At 40.4% G+C, this 16,918-nt stretch overlaps 1 protein-coding gene across 5 annotated transcripts in view; it reads right to left on the bottom strand.

The window, feature by feature from the left end:
• erbin (erbb2 interacting protein) overlaps positions 1-16,918 on the bottom strand; it is a 61,001-nt gene that overhangs the window by 2,714 nt on the left and 41,369 nt on the right. For 3 of the 5 annotated variants that reach the window (XM_088010801.1, XM_088010800.1, XM_088010802.1), the window contains 11 exons: positions 13,521-13,614; positions 12,232-12,353; positions 10,188-10,361; positions 7,582-7,761; positions 7,375-7,489; positions 6,659-6,833; positions 5,146-6,568; positions 2,474-2,530; positions 2,151-2,318; positions 1,042-1,134; positions 67-141 (listed from right to left, as the gene is read on the bottom strand). In XM_088010801.1, coding sequence (XP_087866927.1) covers positions 67-141; positions 1,042-1,134; positions 2,151-2,318; positions 2,474-2,530; positions 5,146-6,568; positions 6,659-6,833; positions 7,375-7,489; positions 7,582-7,761; positions 10,188-10,361; positions 12,232-12,353; positions 13,521-13,614 — 2,676 coding nt within the window. Of the gene's footprint in view, positions 1-66; positions 142-1,041; positions 1,135-2,150; positions 2,319-2,473; positions 2,531-3,976; positions 4,121-5,145; positions 6,569-6,658; positions 6,834-7,374; positions 7,490-7,581; positions 7,762-10,187; positions 10,362-12,231; positions 12,354-13,520; positions 13,615-16,918 lie in introns of all 5 variants that reach the window. The other 2 variants (XM_088010804.1, XM_088010803.1) reach the window with 2 other exon arrangements.

A 16,918-nucleotide genomic window follows, 5' to 3' on the forward strand; every position in this document is an offset into this window, starting at 1 on the left:
AAAAGTTTGTTTTTCCCCCCTTCGAACCAGAACCAACATTACATTTTTTTTTTTTAAGCACAATACCTGAATTATTTTATCTCCAGGTTGAAGGATTTTGGACGCTGGCCCCTCAGGTTGAACTCGAGTCACAAAAATGCCCTAAAATGACATAAGATATAAAATGCAGTGGTTTTCAACTACAACAATAAATTAATGTCTAAAAAAAACTTTTTTTTTTCCTTTCTTATTTCAAAATATGACATGGTTTCAGGGTTCTCCCTCTCTTTTTGGTTAATAGGGAAGGATGCATTTCTACAGCGGTTAGAAACAGGCTTTGAATACAAACCTGCAGAAACCACAGACTGACTGGATGTGCTGATTAACTAATGGACAGAAGTAAAAAATAACGGGGCTGAAACGATTAATCATGATTAATTGATTAATGAAATAACCGTTAACTTATTTAGTTATCAGCTAACTGGAGTTTTCGGACTCAAAAACGGTCATATACAAAAACAAATTACCCCACACATTCACAGCAGTAATTAAGCCAAAACTGTTAAAAAAAATATGTACATTGTGCATAGACAAAAATGCAAAATGTATCCAGATCGTTGATAAATATATTTTAGCTAAAACTCCTGAAGCGGTATAGTTTTAGCTTCACCTGGTTTAGATTTTCTTAAGTATCTTAAGCAATAATTTTTTTTTTCTTAATTAATCAAGGAATTGAATTATTTGTACATTTTAGTGTATTTCTAACATGTTATGAAAGGCTTAAGAGGGTAACAAAAATATACAGAGAATATGCCATTTTCTGATTAATCGTTAGTTTCAGCCCTGATAGAGAAATAGATGAAAGGAGCGAAGCACGGATGGATAAATTCATGGACGCACATACGGACAACTAATGCAGGAAGGGATGGACAGATACTTGTTTAGATCTTGAAGAGTACTTAAAATCCAATTCCAAACTTTTCCAGACTCTGTAGGCACCCGGGGCACAGAATGTCCTTAAGAGCAAAAAGAAAGACTAGAAGATGAAAGGTGTAAGCTTACATTATCCTCAGGACGGAAGGGGTTTCCCCGGCCTCCCACTCCGCCCGATATGCTGAAACCCAGCTCTGGATTCTTCTCTACTTTCACACGGATCTGAAACACACCCACACACTTTTGATAAGCTACTGTTTCACTTCACTCCCCGTCAGTTACACATTTCTCTTTCATTAATACACACCAGAAGCAAAAACAGCAGGACTCTAAAGAAAACAATGTCAAACTAACTCACAATGGTTCGTTAGAAAGACAGGAACAGTGATTATGTTGGATAAACGGGAGAGATAAATCTAGGGAGAGATTTGCAAAGCCTTTGTGTGGACAGATTTTTTCCTGATGGGAAGGTTTGAAGTAAATACCCAGAAACATGATGCCTTGTAAGTTTCTCCCCTTGAACTTCAGACTTAATCCTAGCATTGATCTATGCAGCTGAATGAGAGAGAAAATAAAATAAGTACTTTAAGAGTTTGAGTCTTTTATGGAGTGGAAGAAACTGTTGGAAAAAGAAAAAGCTGGGAGGGGAGAAAAGAAAAGGTGAACATCTGATTCAGTTTCAAGTCTTTTTCAGCCTCTTAACAGGTTTTCTTCCACAATCGTCCTGTTCTTATGTAACAGGATCCATGTTCTTTCAACTCTGAGGAAAAGGTGTCCCACTAGGCACGATGCTGGCACCACTGGTTTTACTGTGGGGGTGGCATGTTCAGGGCAATGTGCCGCGCACCTTCTTTGTCTACACGGCTTGTGGCAAACTGATAACAGAATTTCTTATGGCTTTCTACTCGCCACTTCTTTGTGGTGCAGTTTATTTGCTTATGTTCTTTAAAAATACCCTGACACCTATGTACATCATTTCTATTTATACTGAGATTAAATTACACACAGGCAGACTCTGTTTACCAACTGGGTGACTTCAGAAGACATTTGCATTCTTTTTAAAGGACCAAATACGAAAAGTTAAAAGGGTATTAATAATATGAAACACCCATTACTGATTAAAAATAACATCTGCTAGCAACACCTGCAGACTTAAACAAGCGATTGTAATAGTAGCGAGAAAAAAAAAAAAAGCTAAAGTTTCATTTTAGTTTTACAAGGGAAACCGACGACCTCACCTCTTGCTGTAGCGTGTCGTGAGGAATGCGCGGAGGTCCGTGGGGCTGCTGGGAGACTTTGAGCATCAGATAATCGATGAGCTGCTCTCTGGAAGGGTGACGAGCCATTGAGGTCTGGCTCATCTGAGGACGAACAGAAGGGCCCATCTGACCATTCATCAAAGGCACCTAGGCGACAGAAACACACACTGATAAACAGACTGCTCGGCACATGTGTGCAAGCTCAGTGCTTTGCTAAATATTGACAGGTAAAAATCAAGTTGAAACCAGAAGTTTTGACAAATTTAGGTTTTTCTTTACTGGATAACATGAATTACACCTACTTTTCTGTGGGGGTCCATGGTGTAGCTTTGTGGCCCTTGAGTTACAAAAACATCATCCTGAAAGGAAAATGTGGATAATTATTGCACTGAAATGACACACGCCGAACATCTACTTGGTACCTTTTCAATCAATATGCAGGAGACATCAAAAGGACGACAGGGACATATAGTTTGCCTTGTGTTGACATCAAAAGCAAGACTTTAATTTGACATAAGAGGAACAAGGAAAAAGCATATCAGTTTCTTTTTAATGGGGAAACATTAAATTGTGATTTGCTCAAATCAAGAACTAAGTGGACTGTGGTTAAGTTTACAGGAATAGAAGAAGTAACACAACACACATGGATTAAACAGGATCGAAAATCTCCATCTATGCCAATTCCCACGTCTACGTCCTTAACACACACACTTCGGCCATCTTACCTTTCATCAACATATTTTTAAGTCCACACATGAAGTGGGAGGTTACGAAGTCAGGCTGATGTGATCAGAGGTTGGAGTGAAGATGACGGATGAGCAAAATTAAACATTACAAATGCAGTTAGAGGAGGAGACATCATGGTTCAGACAGCCGTCACAATCACAAGAGGAATTATTCGAGATGAGATGGTGAGGAATACTGGGATGTTTCTGAGGGGTTTTTTTTTACGTTAAAGAGCACAGCATATTTAAAAGGGGCTCTTTTATCCCACTTAGGGGATGAAAAGTATCGATTAATGATCTAAAGTTAATTGAGCTTATTGATGTTACCCATCGATAAGCTGCCATTTTCTTAAAAATCTGAGTTTCCTCCAGACAAGTGTTTGTGTTTCAAAACAGAACCACATAAAGTGCATTTTCTATCCCACACTGGACCCTATTTCGAGCGTTTCTCTGGTATGGTGCCGCCATCTTTGTTTCTCTATCAACTGGCTCTGCTTTAGGATGTTTCTGCTGGATGGTGGCCAAACTACAAGACTAAAAGAAGACCTCAGTGGACGTGTTGTTAGTTACTTGATAGGAACTCATTTTGATTTAATAAACAATTAATTTGCGATTAATCGTACATCGATCAATCGTTTGCATCCCAAGTCCAGTCTGATGTTCAGCTTACATAACAATGATGGCTAAATAAGATTAGCTTTAGAAACATTTAAGCTTTCTACTGGATTTAATTATCTACTGGTTTATTTTCTATATTAAAAAAACAAAACAAAAACAAGGCCCCTGTTAAAAAGCTGCTCCCCTAATGATCACAGGGAACATGAAACTGGAATCTGTCCAGTTTTCACTGAAATCAATCACCACACATGAATTTTAGTAACAGGAAATCAGATGTTGAGAAACAGTAAACTCTGGTTTTCTATAAAAGGACAAGCCAAAGATGGCTTCTCAGGGTCTGATTACTTCTCAACATCTGGTGTAAAAGGAAACAGACATTTCCTTTACTTTTTAAAATGATGTGAAACTAGCAGGAGCTGGAGCTTGAGCTGCTGGCGCTGGCTACAAGTTCACAGTACTCACACGGAAGCTCAGGGCTCCATAGGGCTGTCGGTCAGCTCCGCTAAAGGCCATGCCCCCTTGGCTGGCATGCATATCCCTACAGCTGCCGTAGTGAGACCAGCTCAGCGGAGAAGTATTGAAATTATAGGAGCGAGACAGCGCATTCTGACGACAAGGAAGCAGCCGACATGTCGGAAGGTAGCCATGCAATCCACCAAATGAGTGACAGATAAACAAAAAGATAAAAACATGGACAGATACAGTAAAAATCAGCATGCAGTGAATCAGAGGAGTTCTACTGATGGGTTAGTAGCCTCTGGTAAACCCATTTGTTAAACGGCTATTTAATAAAACTGCTTTAATTAAAAAAAAAAAAGTACTCTCATTGTTCCATGGCTTGCTTCAAACCTCACAGAAGATGCAAAACTTTTTTGTTTTGCATTAAATAAATATTTCCAAACAGCTACATATGCGCTTCTAGTGTCAAAATCTAGGAACTTATGTTTCACGCTGCTGACCAGCAACAAGTGGGGGCAGGGCAGAACCAAACTCGGATCACTCTGGGCTTTCTCTGGCATAAAAAGACTTTAAAAACAAAATTTATGTGATTTAGAACTTGATGTGGGAAGATGCAGATGCATTTGTCTGTGGTGCAAAAGAGTATAATACTGTCAACAGTCTGCAACTCAAATTTAAGACTTTTAAGACATTTTAAAGACAATTGTATTTCCGCAGAAATGTACAAACTTTGTCTAGGCTACTGGCAATAAATTTGCACTTATCCATGATAGACAAAAAAGCTATCTAGCTAGCAAGTGTATGTTAGCAGTGAGTTAACAGGAACCGCAACGCAATGGAGACGTCAGAGTGCGACTCAAACCTTTTCTTGGCAGAAAAATCCAGTGAGAAAAAAACAATGCGAGATCAATTTTGTCTTGACTGGAATATTTAAAGACATGTGATTAACAAATTAGAGGCCAACTTAGTTTTTAAAGTGAATCATTTTAAGGCCTTAATCTTTTAGACACGACTTTTAAAGGAGGCATAGACACCCTGATGTATCTGAATAGGCTGTAGAGTTGGTGTGAAGAACATAAACCTCTAGTTTAAACAAAACTATTTATTCAGTTAGAAAAACAAACGTTGAAACACTGAAATATTTTGGTCACATCAGCACTTTTCTTTTTTACCTTCTCCATTTTCTTGGCTTCAATGTGCCGCATCACTTGGTCCCTCCAGTCAGTTGGCACCCTCCCTGGTCCCATCCCTCCCGACACCTGACCCGGCCCGTCGAGAAGCGAGTGCTCAGACTTCACCCTGGTGTTGGGCCTCTTGCTGGGGCTGCTTTGCTGGTAGCTGAAATCACTAACGGACATGGTCCTTTCTGGAAGCTCGTGGGGCTGGGGCCTGGCGGCAACGGGCCTGGAAGTGATGGGTGCGTCGATGCTGTAAGTGCGAGCGGAGAAGGGCCTCTGCATGGCCTGGCTCATTGCCAGTGGCCCCCTGGCGAGGGTGTGGATGTCCCTGTAGGTCATGTACTCCCCCTCGGGAGCTTGGACACGCCTTGGGTCGCCAATGGAGACTGAGGAGGCGGAGCTGCCTTGCCGCTGCAGAGTGCTGCTTCGAGGCGGTCCACTGGCAGAATGAAGCCTCTCTTTGGTCCAGTCTCCCATGGGGGCCATAGGGACGCCCCTCTGCTGGGGCTGTAGAGTATACGGAGGTGCCTGGTTACGGTTTGAGTAGTTGGTGTTGGCGAGGGAGTGTGGATGAGGCGGGAGGTAGCCTTGGTGGTCCCGTTGAGCCCAGAGGCCGTCTTTAGGCACGGCGCTGCTCGCGTACTGGATGTTATACTGAGGGGGAGGGACTCCCATGCTCATGCTGGACGAACCCGGATATCTGCTGGTGCTGACCGGAGGCTTAGAGGACGACAGCAGGTCTGAGGAAGACGATAAAGAGCCGGGGTAGACCTGCAGATTCTGGTCGTTGAGTAACTGACTGGCCGATTTGCTCCGGACGATGTTCTGACCCTGAGCTCCCGGCCCCGGGACGATTCTACCCGCGGCTGCTGCGGCAGCTTCGTTGTCCCCATCGAACGAGTACAGCTTCATCCCACCCGCTTCTATGTTGCTGACGCTGTGGGATTTCGTCACTTGCGGCGGCAGCGGGCATCTTTTTTCCGGAGACAGCTCCTCAGTGCTGCGAGACAACGACATGTCGCTGCTGGCGGCCACGCCCGTCGAGGCGGACGTCTCCGCTCTCGTCCCTTGGCTTCTGTTCACCAGGCTGTTGATGCAGTCGCTCCCCTGCTGGTTCCCGTTCTGGAAGTCGTTGCAGTCATTGACCGAGCCGTTCTTTGCTTTGTCCAGCTCGCTGAACTGCGGGGCGTGGTACGGCGGCAGCTTGGTCACGTTCATATTGATCTGGTCCCACTTGGTGTAGGCGTCCCCCATCCCGTTGGTGATCCCCTTCTCAATGAAGGCTTCCATCGACAGGTCGTACTCCGGTGGGGTCTGCTGGGTTTTTAACAGGGTCTGGATTGACGGTTCGGAGCCGTTGCCGTTGTGGAGGAGAGGGGTGGTGTCTTTTGGCTGGTTCATATTCTCGTCGTCTTGTCTAGTAATATTTATCGCCGAGAGAGAAACACAGAATCAGACTGTGTGGAAACGGCAGGATGATGGCTAAGCTCAGAAGAAGGGAGCTTACCTGCTTTTTGGAAGGAAAGGCATCTTGGACTCCCTCTCTGGCGTGCACAGAGAGTTGTCCTGACTGCTGTCGGTGGTTAAAGACACAGAGTCGGACATCCGCGATGGCGACGAGCAGTTGCTGTTGTTCTGGTTGCTGTTGGCTACGGCGTCGTCCAGCAAAGAATCAGCATCATCTATTGAAGAGAGATATCACTTTTATAAAGGTACTTATGTCTGGAAGATATGTCTCCAATTTTTTTTACACCAGATAATCAATTTTTTGCTCGCTTTCTTTTCTAAAGAAGAAATTATAGAAAATACTTTCAAAATGGGGATTTTATTTCCATCATTTCTTCTGTGTGATTTACCACAGAGTATTAGGGCCAGGCTACAAGAATTTCTGTTTCATTATAAGAATGTAGTCATAATATTAGCAGAAAAAGGATGTCATTTCACCAGGAAAAAATGTATTAAGAAAAGAAATCATCAGGACCTTTATGTGAGCAGCTCAGTTTGTGTAGTTCTTTCTACTAAATAAAAAACTAGCTGGCTGCTGACATCAGTCTGAACCATGGAAACCCAAGAAGTTAATACTGCGATTCAATTGTCCGAAAATTAAATCTTCAAAAACCCATAATTTGATTAATTGATAAAAATCGATTTATCGGCCAGCCTTTCAGCACCACTGGAAAAAAAAAAAAATCTTAACATCTGAAATTAAATTTTAGGGTTTACCTTTTTTATCCTTACTTAAAGTCACTACTTTAGGCTGATTGATTGAAATCTCAATAAGTGGGGGTCTCATCTCTGCTATTTTCATCTCCTCTTCCTCTGAAAGCTCCTCGGTGTCCTAAAAATGAAGACAGGTCCTTTTAAACAGCTGGATCTTTTCTTCAAATTTTCTTTTTCTTTTTTGAAAAAGGGAGAAAACTGAGTAACCACCTCCAGTGTGTCCTCGTGGTTCATCATTGAACCTTCGGAAGATTTGAGGGGAATATTCTGGGAGCTGAAGGGCTCGGACGTTTCTCTGGATTCAGTTGCAGAAGAACTTTGGGGACAAGTGGAAGAGACCGGAGCGTCAACATCTGATGCCACACCGTTGGGAAAGGGGCCTTCGATCACCTGTGGAACAAAATAGATTGATTGTAGATTGAACGTTTTCATTTACATTAGGGCAGCAACTAAAGATTATTTGAATAATTGATTATTTTGAATTTTAATTAGAGTTTAAAAATGGACACATTCTGCAGATTTTTCATTTAACCACTTAAACGTTTTTTCTATGATATTAGAAGTACCGTATTTTCCGCACTATAAGGCGCACCGGATTATAAGGCGCACCTTCAATGAATGGCCTATTTTAGGACTTTTTTCATACATTAGGCGCACCGCATTATAAGGTGCATAGAATAGACGCTTCATACTCTATTATTACACATCCACATTAATAAAGAAATGGTCCCCGAGTACTTTATATAGTAGGCTGGCCCAGTCGTTGTTTCACTCACGGTGTTGGTGTTGCGATATTATGCCCAACTGCTTTCTGGGTAACACAGACCAACCGACACGCTGCCGCTGCAGTCTCTGTCTCTCTTCCCCTGCCCCTCCCCCCCTTTAAATGTATTATCAAACTTTATTAACAAACCAGTGTTCTGACAACTATCCCAGCATGCACCGCGCACTACTTCTTCTACGGGGGAAAAGGAAGTTGGCGGTTGCTTACCGTAGTGGACCAACTACGTAAGCAGCCTACTGCATGTCTGTGTAAACATGACGTCTTTCATTTCGATCTGAGTTAATTAGCGTAGCATTTCTGCCGGATTTTCACAACATATCAGCCACGACAATGGACAGGGGAACCAACAAGTTCATGTCATCTTTTTTGGACGACATCAAGGTGTTTGAGCCACTGGATGCCTCCAACATTGTGCGCGTCACAGCTAAAAGCTACCGATAGATGAGGAAAACAGCAGATCCTCACACCCTCAGCATAAATATAGCTGTGGACAAGATCACTGATGCCTATTGTTCTTGCAAGGCTGGGTAAGTCGGCATTCATGGTTTTGATGGTCCACAATGTACATTAGCATATGTTTACTACTGTAGCTTGTGTTTGTGAGACGGTCACGCACGTGGTAGCTGCACTGTGACCTAAAATGGGCATTAGCCAATGAAACGCGGCCCCTCTGGTAAGGTCCGTTGCTGGACCTGTTGTGGCTCAATATTGGTCCATATATAAGGCGCACCGGATTATAAGGCGCACTGTCGGCTTTTGAGGAAATTGAAGGTTTTTAGGTGCGTCTTATAGTGCGGAAAATACGGTACATTAAAAAATACAAATATATACTTAAATACATTTTTCAAATAAACTGAGCATGTTATTGCATTTCTTTAGTGAGTGCTTGATCATTTGTAGCAAAAAATGCCCATGCAGCTAAAAAAAAATAAAAAATACTTCAAACCACATGTGAAAAGCTCAGCACCTTCCTCTTGACTTAACATCAGTACAATGTAAGGCTAATCTCTAGATTTATTTTTTTGGTTTAATCATGGAATTGAATAGCAAAAAGTGCTTAATGGGAAATTTAGTTTTTACAGAAGTTCTTTTTTTTATCTTAAATGCAAAATTTGTATTTTTATATTTTACACAGTTTTGGCTGAATTGCTGCTCTGAATATGTTGTTCTTTCAGCAAATATTGTTTTTTTTGAGTCTGTGTACTTGAGTTAATGATTAATCAACTACTAAACCAGTGGTTCTTAACCTGGGTTCGATCGAACCCCAGGGGTTCGATGAGTCGGTCTCAGGGGTTCGGGGGAGCCTCTGCCGCGGAGGTAAAGACACACTGTGTAAAGTCGTGATGACGCCCCGTTTTGCCATCACTTGCTCCAGAGGATCACGTTACATGGCTGAGCCTATCAGAGCTGCGTAGGAGCACTGATTGAAGGAGTTCCTCTCAGCATGGATTTGAACTTGTGTCTTTAATTACTTCAGCAAAGCTCACCGTTTTCTTTACCAAATTCTATAGTCTAAATCTGCTCCTTAGTCGCATCTTTTCGGGGTTGGTACTGCCTCTAGTGGCGTGGGGGAGGTAATACAACTAATATAATTACATTAATAAATCAGAATTCCGCAAATTATTTTCTGTGTCGGGGGGTGGGGGGGTGTTCAGTGAATGCGCATATGAAACTGGGGGATTCGGTACCTCAAAATAGGTTAAGAACCACTGTGCTAAACAATTTGTTGATTAATTAATCGTTTAATCACGATTATTTGATTCAGCCCTAATTTACATTTACGTACAATAAACTATGCCTTGTAAAAAATGTTCACATGATTATTCCTACTTTGGTGTGTTCCACAAACCAAAAAACCACAAATTCCTTTCCTTCCACAATAATTTACTTCTTTGTGTTGGGTGGTCACAGATAAAATCTGTGGTGGTAAGAAGTTCAAGGGCCACAAAAGGCCCCCCATGACTCACTAAAGAAACAGAAAACACATGAAAGTAGCTGGTTTATTTCCACATTTGTTTTAGCTAGAGCTGACCTTAACTCCCACATCCTGAACTCCAATGTGGTTCCTCTCCACTGGTTTGGATTCCTTCCCAGACTCGTCACTCGTTTCATCCTCCTTCAGCCTGTGAGCCACAGACTGGGCCGTTTTTACCATGTTCTTCAGCTCGTCTGGGTAAGGCGTTGGGTAGCGTTTTAGGTGTCCCTCCTGGAAGAATGCAAATACACGTTTAGATTCAAAGGTCTCAAAAAATCTGGAAAATCCCATTTTCTTCGCCAATGTTTAGGGTTTCCTACTTATTCCCACCAGACTGTCTTTGGTCAAGCAAAGCCACCATCTTCATTCACTCATGGATCTAACGACTGTTGAAGTGGTCGACTCAGAAACAGCTTCACACGACAAAAACACAAAATATTGCCAAGTATTTTTGGTTTTCTAGTGCAAATACTTTAGTGCCTGTACAATAAAACAAAATTAACTGATATAAATTTGTTATAAAAGTATTACTGATTGCACTTTAAAAATTAGGTAACTTTATGTTATTAAAGGTAAAGTTTAAACAGTAATGATTTCCAAAGTTGAATAATGTCAACTTTGTATTAAAAGTGTCATAATTTACCGAATGACGCTTTATGACAACAGTCATAAATATTCATGAAGGCTTATTGATGTTCATGACAGGTGTTATGTCATGTTTATGACAGTGTCATGACAGTCTTATTCACCCACCTTCAAATAAAGTGTTACCAAAAGTACACAAAGTATAAGTGAAATATTTTGACACTGGAAAAAGATATTTTTCCTATACTATATGTTAAAATGTCTTGTTCCACAGGCAGATTATTACACTCATAACTAGTATTTTTTCCATCAATATTAAGAGATTACTGACTTAAAACAAGCTCTGATACTTGGCTGAAAATTTATTTGTAAGTTAGTTTTTGCCATATTTTAAAGTGTACTAAGATATTTGCATCAGAAAATAGGCCAAAAATACATAACATTTTTTGTTTTTGCAGTGTTTTTCAGAAGGCCTTGTTGCTGGTGGTCTAAATTTTTGGGGAATATTTGGTGAATGAGTCCAGTCTTGATCCTGGAAGTCCACCAGATGACAGACTATTAAAGTTAACAAGCGTTTCAGCTGCAGTCACTTCGGCAGGCAATTTGACACTTTTCAACAAGGTTGCACTATTTGTGTGGGAACTTTAATTGCGGCACGGAGTACAGCTTCTGAGAAACCAAATCGCTTCTGCTTCTCCTTTATTCACTTCTGTGGCCTGCTCAACTCCTTTGTTCTTCGCATGTGACGTAAGTTTTTATGAAAACAGTGAAACAGAAAGATTATCATGCTGGGGTCCTTGTGTGTTGAGGAAGTCTCAACCTATGTGATTAAAACTACTACTAACCCCGCCAAGGCTGACATTTTACATGAAACAGCTCCTCTAAAAGGTTTTAGGTCCTGGTTCCTGCTTTAGTAATGAAGACGGTCAGAAAAAGAACCCTCCAAAAAACCCTGGCCCTCCGGAGGGAGGGAAGTTCCAGTATTCAAAACACAGCTTTTTTTTTTTTTTTTTTGTATCTTCCCAGATTTAAATTTTCTATAAACCTTACAATTATAAATGTTTACAGGAGACCACAAAAAATATTTAAAGTATAAAAAATGTAATACAAGCTATAGCTAAAGGAGAGTTCAGCTGAAGGGCAGCATTATGTGTTTTCCAGGCACATAGTGCCATTTTACAACACAATCAAGTAACTGTGTTAAAATGCTCATATCAAATCGTCTTCCAAGGTGGCGCTCTGTCCACCTCGACATTTTGCACAGCTGAATGGTTGTCAAGGGAGATTAAAGGATTTCTCAATCAAGTTAACAGTAAAGCAGTAAAGGTATGTTTTTGATGAGAAAAGTCAATTTTACATAATACTGCTGCCTTTATAAAGAAATGTAAGTTATTAAACAAGATTAATTCTTTGTCTCTTTTTGCAAAGGAAGTAAACATTTTAATAATAGTTCTCCTAAATGATCCTCCAAACTTATTAGGAATCATGCAAACGTAAACAAATGTGCTTCACTAACCCTTGGCGGTGTTTCTCTCTCATCCTTGTCCTCGTCGCACTCGAAGGCCACCTGAGCTCGCTGCTTGCGCTGCTCCTCCCAGAGAGCCGGATTGAAGTTTTCAGAGTCGCTGCTAGGGATAACTTGAGCATAACAGAAGCCATGATGCTGATTAGTTGTACATATAATTTTTTTAAAAATAAATAAGTCAATCTTTGTAGTTCAAGCTTGATTTTGACCACCAGATGGCACTGTGACAGCATTTGATAAGTCAAAGCAAAGCAGAATGGATGTGGTAATAGCTGGAGATTTCACATAAATGCAGTTCTGAACAAAACAGGGCTATTTTAGTTTATGAAACACATTCAGCTGTGGCCACTGCCATACATTAACATATAAATGCAACAGTAGGACAACAAGGCCACAGTTATGTAAACAAGTGGTTAAAACAGTGACTGCTTTTCCTGCAAACTCATCTTAAAGCAGGAAGCAGCTTTTTACTGCAGCTGCCAATGATTAGGAATAGATTATGCACCTGTGTATAGATCATAATGTGACCTCTGAGCATGCAGACAGACAGTTCACAGTTGCATTAGACACTTTGGAAAGAAAAAAAACAGCTTGTGTGGTTTTTCTGTGTCAAAATAATATTTGGCCTCAATTTAGCAACGAGCCTACCTACCCTGCTCATGTGTAGAAAAGCCACTGATGTGATCTAATCTGGTTTCTCTCCGCTGAGAGAAAACTTTATTGAGAACTGTAGTTAAGCCATGTGAGGGTTCAGTGGGTGATATGAGTCATTTTTGTGTGTACTTGTTTCCCCCCTTATCAAAAGAAGTTGTAAAACTGTATTACGGCGCTGAAGTGGTCGCCAATTCCAGCCGTTCAGAAAAAGAAATAGAAATCAAAACAGACAAACAGCTGCTATGGGGGGAAATGAGAACAAGAGCGGAGAAGAAAGCTTTTGACTTCTGACCATTTCAGGAGCTTAAGCATGTAGATCCTGAACCTCTAATTACTCAAAAGCTGAGATGCAACAGGGTCAGCTGCATGCTATCAGGCTGTAAGAGAAACCAAAAGCAAAGCAACAGATGGAAGCCTGACAGCCACTCGGGTTTCTCCTGCCGCCTCCTATAACAAATGCTCATCAAACATGCAGCCGGGGATCCTTGTAGGTCACCCATAGGTTTGTGAAAACAAACATGGTAACTTTAGTCCGAGCAATGCAACGGCTAAGCAAATTTAATCTAAGCGAAAAGACGTTTTTTACGAGACTGAATTAGGTTTTATGAGTCTTGTGGAGCACTCACAATCCTCTGCATGCTGAGGGAACATGTAGTTGGTCAGCACGGTTTTATGGGTCTCTGGATCCTCTTCTTTCTGGAGGGGGATCAGGGGCTTTGACTGTGGGAAACAGAAAGAAAGAAGGTCATCTATCTAGAGTCAGCAGCCGTTTGTCAAAGGCTCAATGAAAAACAGAAGAAGAAAAAAAAAAAAAAAAAAAGGACAGCTGTGGGGTTTCCTCACTTTGGCAGCAGGAGAAAGATGGACGACATGATGCCAAAGCAGATACGCTGTCAGAAGTTGCAGCCACAACACAAAATTAGCAGCACTAAATTAAATGTTATTCTACTTTCTGCCAGGTATAAAGCACCAACTTTGTTTCACACCTTTTTAAACCAAAAGAATCAAAGATCGTGTGAGTACCGAGTAAGGGTGCACAGACTGCAGTTTTCTGGCTGATCACTAATATATAAAAAAAAAAAATTAAATTCTGGCCTGATACCATTTTTATGTTGTTTGAAAAGTTGATAAATACAGCAATCATATTATATACAATTATGATTAAAAGTTTTCAATTTAGAAAAATTATTTTAGGACAGTTACTATTGTTTTTCACCTTTTCCACTCTGGCCACAGTTTTCTTTGTGGACATATGTTAGCAGCAAGCCAGCTTTCAAAGGTGGCAAACTGTTGGCGTAATTGTTTAAAAAAAAAAGTTTACAGTTTACAGTAGTACTAATTCTTTTTTTTCCATACCGACTTCTTCAAAATATCAAATTTCAAGGGTTTAAGAAGAAATGTACTGTTACATTAATAATAGACGCTTTGCACCAGATTTAGCTGAAGCTAGTTCCCATCATGAGCAGGTGAGTGAATAAAACAGTCTAATTTCATACACCGAAAGTCCCCATGTACCCTAAATACAATCAGTGTACCAAGTTATAAAAATGCAACATAAATGGTACTGAATGCCAAAGTTACAGTTTTTACAGTTTTAAAAGCCGACACTCAGTTCAGTGCGGAGGGTTGATAACACATATTAGCTTCAACTTGATCTGCTCTTAGTGTAACCGCGTTGGTCAGAAACTGAAAAATCCCATCAGAACCACAACGCCCTTCAGTGTGAATGTTTTTAACTGAAGGAAGAAGAGTCAAACTTTAGCTATTTTCAGTATCAGTGATGCATTTAAAGATCAATTCAGAAGAAACTTTTTAAAAGGAAATCAATTTCTACTGAATCACGTCAAGCTGTTCCTGGAGGCAGCAACAACAAAAACCTTCTGTTTGTTTTTTAACTTCTTCGTAAGTGCGTACTTTTGCAGTTTTACCTGATCTGTACCAGATTTTTCAGTTAGGAAAAAGAGGCGTCGTCCATATATTTAAATGTGGGAAAGCTGGATGCTAATATGAAACGCTAAAGGTGGTTAGAAGAGTAAAATCCAGCTTTATACTGACTGGGAACAATTTACCACAAGAAGGCTAGAAAAATGTATTTTGAATGCGTCAATAAATCAAAGAATTACAAAAGAAAATTACGCCGGACATTAGAAATCAGCCTCAAATGTGTTTGCTTTCTTTTTTTTCCTGTTTTCCTTCAGTTCCCAATTTGAAGAGCATAAAGTTTTTTTCTGTTCCAAAAATAAACAACATTCACAGTAAAACTATTAAACAGGATCCAAATACAAATTACAATTCGTCAGCATTGGCCAAAAACTGATCCATGTTTTCGGTATCCTAGCCTGTTGTGGCCCATTGAACAGTTCTCGACTGCAGTGAAGTTAAAATATACGTTTCTCAAAAACTTTCGCTGCCACTCCATAAACATGTTAGGCTTAAAATACCATGACGACTGTACTCTAAACTAGTCTGCCTCTTCTTTGAAGCTGGTGAGTTTGAGTTTCCTCACCTCTGATGTGTTTTGACAAGGACGTTTCCCCAAGAACCTCTGGGTGCGTTTTCCCGTCAAAAAGTTCTCAGATGCCGCATTAAGACACTTCAGTGTCAGATGGTTGCTAGCTCTCTCCCTGCATCTGCTCACATGTATCCATGTGATGATTTTCTCCTTTCATCTTAGATTTAAGCTTTAGGTGCAATTTTTTTTCTACATGTAGGTGTCTTCATGTCATCCTAGCAGCTGATTCTGTACAAAAACATTTGCTGCGGCATTTTTAAAATGGCTGCAAGCTCCTGGGGATGATGATTTGTCAAGGTAGTTTAACAGAGTCTCAGAATAGTCCACCCCAGAGATGAATTGACATGAATAATTTATTCAAGGATCTTGTGGGAGGTAGACTGTAATGTGTAAATATTTATGCGCCAGACAAACCCAACACCTATTCAGCTGTGTAGTACAGAGTCCTCTCTAACAGCGCTATGCCTCTGCGGACAAAAGGTAAAGTTTTTGCTCTTAAACTCTGTTTTATATGAGTAAATGAAGCTTTTACAAATGTGATGGCTTCCAAGCGACGGCATAATGTGTAGAGATGCGTCTTTATCAAGTCCGCTATCCTTATCTTATTTGCCTCTGGCTGACTGTTGCTGCCTTATCTCACAAACTGCTTCAGTGTCAATCAGATAAACACGGCAAATACCAGGGTTTCTGTGGAGACTCCTTCCATTCCCACCCCCCTGCTTCCCTTAAACATTCAGGATAAGGATCTCATTTTCTAACATCCATTAGCATCCTGCTACAGCCCAAAGACAGGGTTTTGGGTGTCACTTGTGGCTGACCTGCATGTTTAGATCCAATATCCAGGAAGTGGTTTAATGCATTTGGGCCTCCTGGTTTTACCTTCTGGGTTCACTGTGGATTTCTTTCACTTCAAGTTACAGGGACCATCTGATGGTTCAGATTTCATTAGAGCAGCCACTAACGATTATTTTAGGTCTGGCTATTAATCGATTAATTGCACCAAAAAAAAAAAAATTGCCACAATTTTGCAAAAGACTATGCATTTAGCCACTTCAGCTGATTTTATACAATTCAAGAAATACATTTTAAAAAATCACAAATAAATAAAATTGCTGTTTTTTAAAATAATATTCCTTTAGTGAATGCTTGATCATTTTTAGCAAAATAAACATTCGATGCTAAAAGGGAAAAAAAATCCTACCATGTGAAAATCTCGGCTGTTTCTGCTCGACGTATTAATACAGTTTAGAGTTGGTCTGCAGTTTATAACTGGATTAATAATTGGTTAGCAAAAAACGCTTAATAGGATTTTTTTTTTCTTTACAGAATTTGAACAGGGTTCAGCTAAAACTATGTCACATGAGCCTATTTAGCCTATTTATGAACAAAGTTTTTTATTATTAATATTATTATTTTAAATGCCATTTCTTTTTTACAGTTTTGGCTAAATTATACGCCCAGCCTGTCGTTCTTTCATTGGTCTTTTTTTTGAGTTTGCATACTACTGTTAAC

The sequence above is a fragment of the Poecilia mexicana genome, unplaced genomic scaffold (assembly GCF_051168715.1).
Source record: "Poecilia mexicana isolate PSO_F unplaced genomic scaffold, ASM5116871v1 scaffold_12, whole genome shotgun sequence".
Classification (NCBI taxonomy): Eukaryota; Metazoa; Chordata; class Actinopteri; order Cyprinodontiformes; family Poeciliidae; genus Poecilia; species Poecilia mexicana.